This window comes from Lutjanus erythropterus, chromosome 4 (assembly GCF_056507025.1).
Source record: "Lutjanus erythropterus isolate fLutEry1 chromosome 4, fLutEry1.hap2, whole genome shotgun sequence".
NCBI classification, from domain to species: Eukaryota; Metazoa; Chordata; class Actinopteri; order Lutjaniformes; family Lutjanidae; genus Lutjanus; species Lutjanus erythropterus.
In genome coordinates this window covers 22,926,511-22,939,498 of record NC_139320.1, presented here as the reverse complement: position 1 = coordinate 22,939,498, position 12,988 = coordinate 22,926,511, and the positions used below count along the sequence as shown (strand labels likewise).

Genomic DNA, 12,988 nt, shown 5'->3' with positions numbered 1-12,988 from the left:
ATTGCACCATAAGTAAACCAAACAAGCTCTTGCGTAATATTTCCCTGCTTCTAATACATTATGAAATACTGTTACTATTATTCAGCATTGTCCTCTGCAGTACAATGCCTCTCCTAATAGATCAGTAGCCATCTTATGTGTGTAAAAACAAATGCATGCAGACATACAAGTAGTTGAAAGTAGGCTGTATTTGTTAACAGGGTGGCGTTTGACTATTCAGCTGTTCGCTGGCTCACAGCTCTCTGCCTTTGCCTCACATAGATTGTTGGCTGCTCTCCCCCAGATCCTGGCGAGTAAAAGCCCTGTCCGTACATAAAAGACTACATTTTAAATAGCTTTTGTCATTAATGCTTTATTAATTGCCTGGGGCAACACTACCCGATGCAGGGTGTGCTAGAAATATATGACACTTTGAGGTCAGTGCGTATTCCTGCTGCGTGTTATGCAGTGGGCAAAATGGAGGCGAATCAGCAGGGTTCAGCGTTTTCGGTAACTGCTCTGTGGATTTGCAGAGGGAGGGCTTTGTCTTTCTCTCAGACACAGCCTTTGTTCAAACTCATGAGTGCTTGCATGCGGAGATACAAGATCAGTCTACCTCTGAGATAGTTTGTTTTCTGCATGAGATAAATCAAATGTGCATTTCTAAGTGCTTAGGGGATTCCTGTACCCTATGGTTCTTTGTAATTCACTCTTTGGATGAGACATTTATAATTAATGGTATATATTTTTGCAGGGGTGTTCAGGCACACTGGCTGAGGAGGGAAGCATAGTGACTGAGAGGCTTGGTATGGTTATACTGCCAATTACACACAGTGTGTAACTGCAATTTTGCTTGCAGATATATTGTGCAAATATATATTAATATTTGCTATCACTGTTGTCTGAATTAGGCTACATTCACACTGAAAACCCTAGTGCTCAATTTGGATTTGTTGCACAGATCTGATTGTTTTTTTTTTTATTTGGCTGTTCACATTATTTTTTAAATGTGGCTAATAGCAGATCCTGAAGCATCCTGAACTGACCCACAAGTGCAAAAAAACAATAACAAAGATGTCACACGCAGTGCATTGTCATATGTAAATAAACATAGATGCCTCTGAAATCAGCATTTACAGTTTCATTTATAGGTTGATGTGCAATGGAAGCCAGCAAATTCATGAGCAGACGATAAAGAGGGCGAGGAGGAACAGAATCAAATTTTTAAATATGGCTTTTTTGTGAAGACATGCCTGTACAGAGGTGTAGGTGGATGATGTGACGGCGCCAGGAATGGTGGGATTATAACATGAATGGCTTCACAAAAAAATGTCAAGGGAAACTTTTAGCCACATCTGTCAGCAGCTCTCTGTAAGAATTTTGCAGCAGGACATAAAAGTCGCATGAACTCCGATATAACTGATCACTGAGGTCACACTGCAAACAATCAGACCTGTATCTGATAACACATATGAGGGTAGAACAGATTTCATGGGGCTTGTGCTTTTCACACCGTTCTGAAAATAACAGATTAGATTTGGGTCACTTTTGTGAACGTAGCTATAAGATGCGTTTCCAATGCAAAAACTTTCCCCAGAGACTAGGAACCTCTGGAAGAACATTATTTTACCCCCCCAAAAAGTCCCTGCTCAGGGGGAGGTACTTTGCAGAGATACAGGAGTATACACAGCATTTTATTTCAGCCACCATTTCTTAAAATCTATAGCACAAATCAGTTTTGTTCATTGCAGCTTTGACCCATCAGCATGAAGTTAGAGAAGAAAGCATAGAACAGACGGACCAATGATGATGTCCAGGCTTTCATGAGCATTTATGCTGAGCACAAAATCTATGACTGAAGGAGTCTTTTGAGTTCCACAAAAAGTAGTTCCTGGGAGTAAAGGGTCCAGGAACTTTGAGTGGAAACACAGTTTTAGATAGAGAACCATAACACCAGTTCAAAGAAGGTATGTGGCAAGGGATTATATAGATAATGATCAGATTTAACTTAATGTAAACACTGGATTGTACAATTTGCTTTTCTTCTTGTGAGTCTCACCTTTACATCTGAGGTGTCCCTCTGACAGTTTCTCCAGGAGCGGGCGATGGCTGAGAAGGTGCGGTCTGGGTGGTCGAATTTGTTGTTGTTGGCACAAAGGAAGAACGTGGTGAATGGCTCCTACGGAGAGAGCAAAGTGGACAGCACCAAAGACCGTCACCCAAATTTAAAGCCACCATTACTTTTTTCACCTTCTTCACCTGCAACCATTGTAATCAATAAAATGAAAATATCAGTACTGTTTTGTACTTGATTACCATGCAACTTATTAATATACATATGAACAGAGGGAATTATGGGTATTATTTCATTGTTATTCTTTTCAGCAGCAGAATAAGGGATCTCTGTAGAGATCAGTCAGTCATTGTATCCAAGCCTGAGGGAGAATTAATTAGTGTTCTTCCTGCGTACAGTAAGCCATAATGATAATTGGCTCAAATTTGGTTTTCTCAGCCTGAGATGGCGACCATTGCCGGTCTGAGCGGATGGATCACTCACCAGAGGAAGAAAGGGATTGTGGGAACAAACCCGCAGAGGCCAATCTAACTGCTGTCAGGGGAGCTCCCTCAGTTCATCAGCCTCTGTCTACTAATGATGGGGGAGGAGGGGAAATACAGTACAAACTCCTCATAAAGAGTTCTCAAATTCATAAGCTGACTTGAAAATCAAATGTAGACAAACTCAAAGAAACCGAGCAGGTTATACAGGCCTGTTTTGTGGGGAACAGATTGGGAGAGAGAGTGTGTGCTTGCTCCCTCTCTTCAGAGTAAATGAGGACAGTGCTCAGTAACCTTGATGGACATGTCTCCAGCTCTCACTGGGTTGCCTGAAACACATAAACCTGTCACAGCAGCCTCTGTAAATCATTACCCAGCCACTCTTTATTTAGTTCACATATGCCGGTTTACTGGCCTGTGAAATGTGTTTTCTGAGCGCCATTGGTCTAACTCAGGCCCAATCAAATTGAGATGTCGAGTCGTTTCCTGTGCAGCAGCCGACAGACCTCAAAGTAACAGCATCATCAAGTCTGACAAGTGACAATCAGCTAATGCAGACTCAGAAATGAAAAGCTGTCTGAGGATGTGGGGTTTGACTTCATTCCTATTCAGATGCTTGACTAATTTGGGGATTTTGAACACAGTACAATAATGGGTGTGAAGGTGGTTGGAGGAGTGATTTTACTCACTATTCTGACAAGCCAGTGCAGGGTGGAGGCGGTGGTGGAGTAGTGGGAGGTGTAATGACAAGGTGGCGTCTGGTCGTCTTCCCAGTTCTCATAGCGTTCGGCATAAAATGCTGCACGCTTCGGATTCAGAGCTCCAACAGGCTGGAAGAAAACATAAGGAAATAAGAGGTTCAGTTGTTGTAATGAAGTAGTTTACCTCTTTCAGTAAAACAAAGGTTCCTCTCTCAAAGCAAACCAAAAGAAATTAAGTTTTACATTGCACACTTTTGTAGGTCATACACTTTGTGAAGACAAACTTTACTTGATATTTCAATTTCACTAATTAAATCGCAAGGTAACATCAGCAATTTATTTTTTCACTCTTCACCCTCACCTACTACTGGCATGTGGCACTTATCCAAAGAAAAAAACAAAACTTCAAAGACAACACAGTGTAGCTTGCTGACTTTTATACCACACTTCATATAGACCAGTCCTTTGAAAGAATTTGAAAATGTAAAACTGGATAATGACCTTGAACTTGAAATTCAAATTAAACTGTGGATTTGGAGAATCTTGACACCCCTGCTTTATATGCACTAATGGTTGTCCCACGTTGATATTTTAATTGACTTTGCAAGCTTGAAAAAATACTGCTGTATATACTCAGCGCCACCTGGAAATACTAGTGTCATAGGAAACCAGAAGACCTAAGGAATCCGTTGGTACCATGTTATGCTAGTTTGTTGGGAAGGGGGGTAAATAATGCTCTAGCGATGGGCTGCACTTTGGCAAGGTAAAAACTGGCACGGACATTGTCAAAGCGGTCCCATGACCTTTCATCACAAGATATCTGAGAGAAAGCGGGTTTTATGGGTACATCCAGATACACCCTAATCTGAATGTGTTACTCAGGAAAGCAGAATTCGGGAAAAAATGATTTCCAAAATTTTAAAGCAGTACAGTTAAGACTACTACTTTTTACTTTTAACTAAGTACATTTTCATAAACCTTCCAGATTTCTTACAAAGATGTCCAGATGTCAAAAGTATCTGATACCGAATCAAGGCATATATTTTTCTAGTGTTCCTCAAGGTTGTTTAGTTGTTTTAATGTGATATTTGGAGGGATTTTCAACCAACTCAAAAAAACATTGTTAAATTGTGCACCAAATCTATGTTAAAAAAAATCAACCCAAAACCTGCTGCAACAACTTATGAGACATGACAGAGCATGAGAATAGCCATCGTACATGTTCATCATATGGGTGGGGGCACCACAAAGCAATTACACTTAGGGCACTCAAATGGCCAGCTATGGCCCTGTATATACTGTGTATAAAACTTTGATGATTTTTACTGTTAAGTAGGATGCTTAAAAATATCAGCACTGCCTTTGCTGATGCTTCTTTTCTTAAGAGTTTCTGACATCAATCTTCTCGCTAACAAGATCCCATAAATAGAAGACATTCTCACTGGCGAAACTCTTAGCAAGGAAAGTAAACTTTTAAACTAAAAGCTTGCGTGCTTTCAGCCAAACCTTTCAGCAGTAGTACTTTTTCAAAACTATGGCCACAAGCACAGTCAAAAATAGATAAAAAGTTTGAAATCAAGTGAAAGTATCAAAACATAGAAATAGTAATATCATAATAATAACCAATTTAAAGTTAAAGCAAGGCTAAAAACCACGTACTAGTCACTGATCTTGCTGTCTCTGAACTGTTCTGTGTTAGGATCCAAAACTGCAGAAGCTTCAGAGAGCAGCAGAAAGTCTGTAGATCTGAGGACTATAACAGACATGTGTCTTGGCAGCATATTAACAATATACTGGAAGACAAGTCAATGAAAGGATTTACAGACAAGTTAAAGGATTTTAAAATCTATGTGTGTAACTGTAAGCCAGCGTGCGTACTTTACAATAGAAGTGATATGAGCTCTTTTCTGTTCTGACTGTCTTGAGTGCCGTCTCATGTCAAAAACAGAGACTGATTTAACTTAGGTTACTGTATCATCATGTCAGTGAAAACTGAACTTTATGTGTAATTACTCCGACATGGACTGCTGAAATACTGGAAGTGGACACTGTTGCCGTTTTCAGCAACACTTATAATTGCAAGCCAGGAGTTTAGCCTACAGGGTGCATCTCACCAAAACTACATCAGACTGTGGGTCAGTATATTACAGTCCAAGTCAATGCTTCAGCATAAAGTATTTTAAGTTAATTGGTGATAATTTATATTATAAAAAGCATGAAAATAAATCTTTTGGTAAAGATAGACTGTATTTTTTTGTACAATCATATCTCACATTCTCTAAAAACAAAAACTGAGGTACTTGGTCCATTAGTAAACCCTTTAATGGAACATCAGTGCTAAACTTAAGCTAGTCTGACTCATATAATGTACTTTGACTTACTTATTTGGCAACCACACAAGTTACACTCAAAGCCTCATAAAAGAAAGATCTGCTTTTGGAAGCCCATCAGTTCATCTATGTGAGTCTGGGAAAATCTAAGCTACTGCTGCTCAGATAGAGCAGATCTCATGACCAATCTTCCATCTAAATCAAATTTTTAATGATCATGTGGATACATGACAGTCATGAGAGGGTTATGGGGAATATTTGTTCCATATACTAATAAATTAGATTATTAAGGACCATAAAAGCATCCAAAGAAAATCCATATTTCTGTGTCCATAGTAAGTGATGGGTCTTTTTCTTGAACTACACTTTGTAGGCCTCACTTTTGTACATATACAGTAGTGTATGCAAAAACATGTGGACCAGACTGAGTTTTTGCAAAGACAAACACGTAAATGTCCAGTTTGGAATCTCTCACTTATTTTCGGTGGAGACAGGTGCAGACCACAATGCTTCTGGATGCAACAGGATAGACCTTCAACCAACTGGAGCGACAAAACATGTGACACATGCAAGTTGGGGTAGAGGTGGGAATTGGGCAATGAAGAGACAGAATCTTAAGTCCTACTTGATTGGCACTGCCTACTTTGACAGTGTTTTCTGAGTTCTTTGAGTCTGGTGTGTTGCACTTGAAACGTGACTTTTTAACTCTGGACTGCCGAGGCTCCTTTGTCAGTCATCATATAAAACTTGCCCCATATGGACAGTTGTGACTGATTCAAAGACAGATGGAAAACTGTCTAAACAGGAGGTTGGCCATCTTAAACATAAATTTGCAGATTCATCTGGTTCGCAGGATAGGTGGTGATGTGATGGTCCAAACTCATGGCTGCAGTTACGCTAATTTAAGACCCTAACCAGACAATGAAGCTGCAGCACTTCGATTTACAGGTTAAAATCTTTTGTTGGGTGCACAGTGTAAATTACCTGCTGTCCTTTTCCTTGTATTAGCAAAGCACAATGCATGGTAGAGCATTACTGAGCATAATTAACAGAGACTTGCAGAGTCTTAGTAGTTTCCCATTAGGCTACATGTGGTGAGGCCAGCAGAGAGGCTGGAGGAGAGTTCAGGGCAGACAAGGAGCTTTACTCTGGGATTTGTCTGTCAGACCCCATTATTCTCCTGAACCCTAAAAAGTTCCTGTTGTGCTGTCTTCTGTCCAAAATTTACAGGGGTACGGAGGCATGGGTGAGCAGGATGGCGCGCTGGGGATGGAGGGAGGAGATATGAGCGTCTCCTGGTAAATGTTGTGGCTAATCCATGTGGATTAACCCCGGCTGACCTGATTTACACCCAACACACCCACCAAGCTAAACACTTTACTCAGCACTGCTACTCCCATCTATGTTCAGAGCCCTTATGTGCTACTGGAAACTGCAGTAGGAGTTACTAGGACCTATACAATATTTTCGTAATGTCTGGACTAAGGTCAGGATGCAGACCAAGTGGGAAGTCAATCCAAACCCAGCACATGCAGTGTAATGATTTATACTTTGAAATAAGTGTTCTATTGATCAATAAAATGTTAGTGACCTTAAATATATACAGTGTAGCTGGAGATCATTCCTCTTCCCAGATGATTGTGTAACTTATTTTCCTATTGTTGACATTATTGTCATGGCGATCTTCACTGCTGTGTTGTGTGTTGTTGCTGCTGAGTTCATGCATTAAGAATTTGCTCTCAGCTCCTAAATCACCATTTCTCCCACTAGGCTCTAATGTATTTTGACTGTCTTGAACTTCTAAGTATGTTGCTTAACAGTTTTATGTGAGTTGATTAAATGTTTTTTGTTATCGACAATTGTTCCACACCTCTGACCTCGCATAAAAATCATATGTGGACCTTTGAGTTATAAGTGTAAGAATCCCTGCAGTATAATAGAGGAATCTAATAATGTAATTCCACATGTTAAAGTTCTAAAATCACCAATCAACACTTTATAATAACCATCATAAATAAATGGTAGATTGTTACTGAAACTTCAGCTAATAGTTTGTGGTTAACAAACAATCAAATAATGTTTATATGTGATTAATAAACCATTTATCAAGCAATTGTAAACTTTTATAAACATCAGTTGCATCTTTATAATGGCCATCAAAATAATGTTTATAGATGCACGGCACAGTATTTATGAGCCGCTTAGAAAATATCATAAAAATCTGTTGCAATTTCACAACAACCATCCAGATAATGTTTATAGATCAACACATTCTCACTCCCAACTGACAGCAATGTAGCCCTATAAACTTCTAATTATGACACAGTTAGAAATAATAAATATGCACTGTCCAGGTAGACCTTCAAAATAAAGGCACCAAAACTACCTGGGTAGGTTTAGGCAACAAAACTGATCGGCTAGAGTAAGGAAAAGATCATGCTTTAGGTTAAAATAAGTACGTAAATAAATTTTGTCTCTAATCAGCTATGATACACTACATAATTCACAAACTACTGTACAGTATTTTACACAGACTAATGATAAAATAACACAAATTATAGCATAGTACAGATAGTACACATAATTATCATTTTATTGTTTGTTAACAGTGAATAAACTATTAAATTAAGTGTAAAGAAGTATCAATTTGCTATTTATTAGAGCTTGTTATCGGTTGACATTTACTGCAGAAAAACTCTATTAGGTTACATTACCTTATCCAGGTATGTATGTTATCGTAAAGTTCCCCACAACATATGCACAGGGTCAAGTACTGGACATCTGCCACCTCAAAAGTTTCCTATTATATCAATACACAAAGTAGAAGAAAACACAGTTTCTGAAAAACTCTAAAACAGGCTATCACTGATAAACAGCAGAACCCTGAGTTCTCCAAAATGCCAAATGAGCAATAAATGCAGTGTCAAGACTGAAAATGTCAGGGAAAAAAACCTCATAAAAACTCTCTTATTCGTTGTTCTGCATTTGAAGAACTGCTGCCTAATTATTGTGAGGACGTAAAAAAGAAAAAAAACAACATCACTGCTATATTTATTTGACATCCATCCAATTATTCCATAGTTAGGCCAAACCTTGGATAGCGTGGTTCATTATTTAACCGCAGCCTCAGTAATAATTTCAATATTGTACTGACACCATCACTGGGTTTGTGCCCTTTGGCGATAGTTTCATTTTCATGTGTTCTTAAGGCAACAAAATTACTCCCATTAAACATACATTTAGTGGTGAATAAATTGCTTTCTCTGCGTTTTCAATCACCTCATCCAATATAAGAGCCTCGGAGGCATATTGGCAGTCAATATTAATATACTCAGTACCACTGAATCGCTCACAGAGGGGGAAGGGAGGCTGGTAATGTAATCAATGGCAGCTTTTCTACCTGAGAGCTGCAGCTCAGAGGTCAGAAGGAATAAAATGGTCTGAGACTGGTGCCTAAAAATAAAGCCACTTATTCCAACATTATTAAAATTGCAGTTATTCTTTTGGCTGCAGTTTGTGTGCGACCTCAGTATGACAGACAGACTCTCTTGGTCATTTTGAAGATTACGGTCATATCCATGTGTGGCACAGCGCACATGCCTGAAGCGCTATGTCAAAATTAAAAGGGGCCAGTTGTGTTTTTTTTTTTTTTGGTTCTTCCTTAAAATTTAATGGCAGTCCACATCAGTGTTAGCACAATTGAATAGACTGAAAGAGAAGTTTATTGAGATCTGCAGAGATTTACGGGGTGATAATAGCCACGCATGTGACGTCTTGGCCCAGCTGGACCAGGGTGAGAGCCACAAGACGTCTCGCACTCCGTAAAACCGCCGCTAGTGTAACTAATGCAGGTTAGAGCTGTATGAAAGGTGGAGGTAATTCATCTGACAGAGGGAGAAGAATGAGAAATAAGAAAGGGACAAGGAAAAGAGCTGCAGGTAATGGCAACGAGTGTCAGAGAGGAATAAATAAATAATTCAAAGGTATTAAAACAAAGCTAACAAAATGGTTATTAAATGTTTTACTTTCCTATTTTAATATCATGGTACCAGAATAAGCCAGAAAACAGATTATTATAGGCAAGAGCATTTTATATGAAAAATTTAATCGTGCCTAAAGGTCCACTGTGCAAGATTTACGAGGATTTATTGGCAGAATATGGCAGAAGTGGAATATAATATTCATGCGTATGATTTCATTAGTGTATAATCACGTGAAAATAATAAATGTTGTGTTTTCATTATCTTAAAATGAGGAAATTATATCTACAGAGGAAACAGGTCCTGTTCCACGAAGGCCACCATGTTGAACCCCATGATAATTTTGTCAACAAACATTTTGCCAAGAAGAATTCACTGGCATCCTTTAATTTCGTGACTAAATTGTGACAACATTGTAAATAAAAAAAAAATATTGCCAAAAAAAAAAAAAAAAAAAAAAGATGACATTTCTGTTCATTATGCCCTGATGAGTAAAGACAGGATGAAATAGTTGGTTCTGTTCGGGCAGAAATCCTAAGTTAGGTCAAAGTAATTAGCCTTCTCAAAGCACTAATAAATCTAGTTAGTTTGAAAAGTACATGCCTTATTTTTACCTGCGACCTGTCAGGCGGGAAGAAAAAGAAAAGGAAAGAAAAGACAAAAAAGAAAAGAAAAGAAAAGAAAAGAAAAGAAACAGCCAATTTAAAAAGACACCTGAAGACACACCATCCAACTGTCTGCCAAGGTGAATATCTGCTATGTAAGTTGACTGATTAGATAACATGTATGTTAATTTTCTTGAAGAACTAAATTTATTGTAGTACAGTTCAAAGTTGTGGATTCAGGGTACATTGCCATGCTGTGTTTACAGCTTACAGTAAACATCTGCTACTTCTAAGAGATCATTTATGATTTCTTACAACTCATAAATGGACATTAACTCATTCAGCAAACATTTAACATAATTTGGTATTAATTTTTGCTCCATGTGAAATAAATAAATTCAATGTTTTCCAGATAATGAGTTAGAAAATAGAGTTCACGTGAGTGAAACATGACAACGTCATCTATCACAGTAACTAAACAAAAACATATACTATACTTCTACGACAATTTTCAGTAAGCAACTAGGAGCAAATCTAAATTAAAAATTCTTGTCAATATTAACACTGGTTGCACCGCCACATTCCTAGAGTAGCCCTGAACAGACAAACTAAACCTTGGCTGCAGATAATGCCTTTCACGTGTAATGTTACAAATTTCACAGCCGCTGTATAGGTTCTCCTACAGGCATGGAAGGGGAGGGTGAAGCAAGACAGATAGATGCCATTAAACTCTACATACTGCAAAGGGATATTACAAGCTAACAAATCTTTAAGTTTGACGTGCACCTAGTCTTCATTCAGAGCCACTGAACTCTCTGCCTTTTCCTGAGACTAAACTAACCACAAACACGTCTTGAATGAAGCACCATGTTACCAAAAGACCAGATCCAAAGACATGTTTATGACAAGTAATTTCCTGCTCATTCTCCTATTTGTCACTTCATAAATGAAGCAAAAATGTTCTCACAGTGTTTCCAAATCTCTCAGCTGCGTAAGCATAAATATAATGGGACATTTTCTATGTGACTTGTAGTGCAGTGAAGAGGTAAGAATGTTTTTTTTCTAGTTTTCTGTCTAACTTGTGTGGTAGGTGAGCTCGGATAATTACATTAACTGCATGGCAAAACCTTTATTGTGTTCCCCCACATTGTCAGAGAAGTTATTCTTTGTCACAGGTTGCATCTTAAAGGGAATTTGCACCTGGCAGATTGTTGAACACTGCTCAAATTGCAAAGACGCTGAAGTGTGAAAAACCAGACGACAACAAAATACAAGGTAAAAATAAAGTAGAGCTGACAAATGGCCAAATGGCTCTTTCTCAGGTAATTAATACAGTTTAACTGAAGTGAATAATAAAGGAAATTCAATGTATATTTATAGAAGTAAGGTGCATGTGTAGACCTATAGTGAACTGATAGGTGAGAAAATAAGGAAAAATCTAGGGATGCCCCCTAATAGTCAATTTACTAACTGTAAGTTGATGTAACTCTAGAACGAAGTAACACGGACCTCTTCTGTTATAACAGTGAAGCCACTTATGTCCTATTAGCTGATTCTGGACTGGAACACAGCCTCAGAAACCGGCAGGGAATACAGAACCAGGGTGATTTATAGCGGCTCCAACTAGGACTCTAACTCCAGGGACAACGAAGACACGGCGATCTTTTCAAGAGGCGTGATGCGATTAAGGAGGAAGCTCGTGGTGAGTATAACACTACATCACTGCGTTAATAAGTCTGTGAGTACTTGTCTTTGTGAAGTTGTTTAGCAAAGTTATTTATTACCATGTTTTGAACAATGACACTTGTAAGAGGTTATAATGAGTTGTAATAAATTAACAAAATGTCCAGTGTATTTGCTGGTTGCTCTGACACATTCAGAATCATTAGCACTTTTGCAGTTAGCATTAATCAGGAAGCTCACTTCGTGCCCCTGGTGAAATATATTTAAAGGGTTATTATTACAGTTTTGAAATGTTGTCATGTAGCACAATGTTAACATGTTGCTCTTCTATTAGAACCTGGAACCCCCCAAAATAAATATATAGTTAAATATTTTAATTAATATTATACACATGCAACGACTAGTCAACTACAAGTTGACTAGGAAAACTTTTAGCTGGAGGCAACCCTTGTAAACAAAAATATGAATAAATGAAAGAAGGAAAGTTAAAGCTGTTCTGGTGGCTTGCGGTCCTCATTTGTATATAAACATGAGGTTGTAAACCAAATTCTCTGTCTCAACAAATCCCAATGTTCCAGTGAGTCTCAAATGTGTCCCAGGATGAAGGCAGTGTTTGACACTGAGCACAGCAATAACAGAAACCATGTGAAACTGCAATAAACTGACCATACAGTAGGTAGCATTAAAGAGACACGAATTGTTTGCTGAGACGATGCGCTCTCACCTACAAGAACACGAAAGCTTAGCATAGTGTAGCTCCCACACTGTTGCTCGTGAGAGAGTTCAAGCGTTAAACAAACTAAAAGACTCCATGCAGCCTATTATGCCGTCTTGGCCTTAAAAAACCCCACTACATTCAGTGTCTTCTGTCGGGAAATGTCAAATTCTGGTATTGCTTCCAATATGTTTTTGTTTTGACTGTGAAAGGACGGCCAAAAAATATGAGGAGACTGTATGATTGATTAGCTGCTGAATAGGAAAATAAAAATCCATTTATGATAAGATAGCATAAGCACTTCAGTGTTTTTATTGCCTTTATTCCTGTCACAGTCACATCTGTTGATAAGCCCAAATCAGGCTTTGCTTACCTCTATTCAAGAAAGAATAATCACCTCTTCCCTTTTCTCTACATTTCATATCACACTGATCACAGA

The 12,988-nt window shown here is 38.4% G+C and overlaps 1 protein-coding gene across 1 annotated transcript in view; it reads right to left on the bottom strand.

Annotated features, from left to right (window-relative positions):
- nbeab (neurobeachin b) overlaps positions 1 to 12,988 on the bottom strand; it is a 364,245-nt gene that overhangs the window by 45,706 nt on the left and 305,551 nt on the right. The window contains exons 44-45 of the mRNA XM_084717359.1: positions 3,225 to 3,365; positions 2,039 to 2,158 (exon numbers count right to left, since the gene is read on the bottom strand). Of these exons, the coding sequence (XP_084573485.1) occupies positions 2,039 to 2,158; positions 3,225 to 3,365 (261 nt within the window). The remainder of the gene's footprint in view (positions 1 to 2,038; positions 2,159 to 3,224; positions 3,366 to 12,988) is intronic.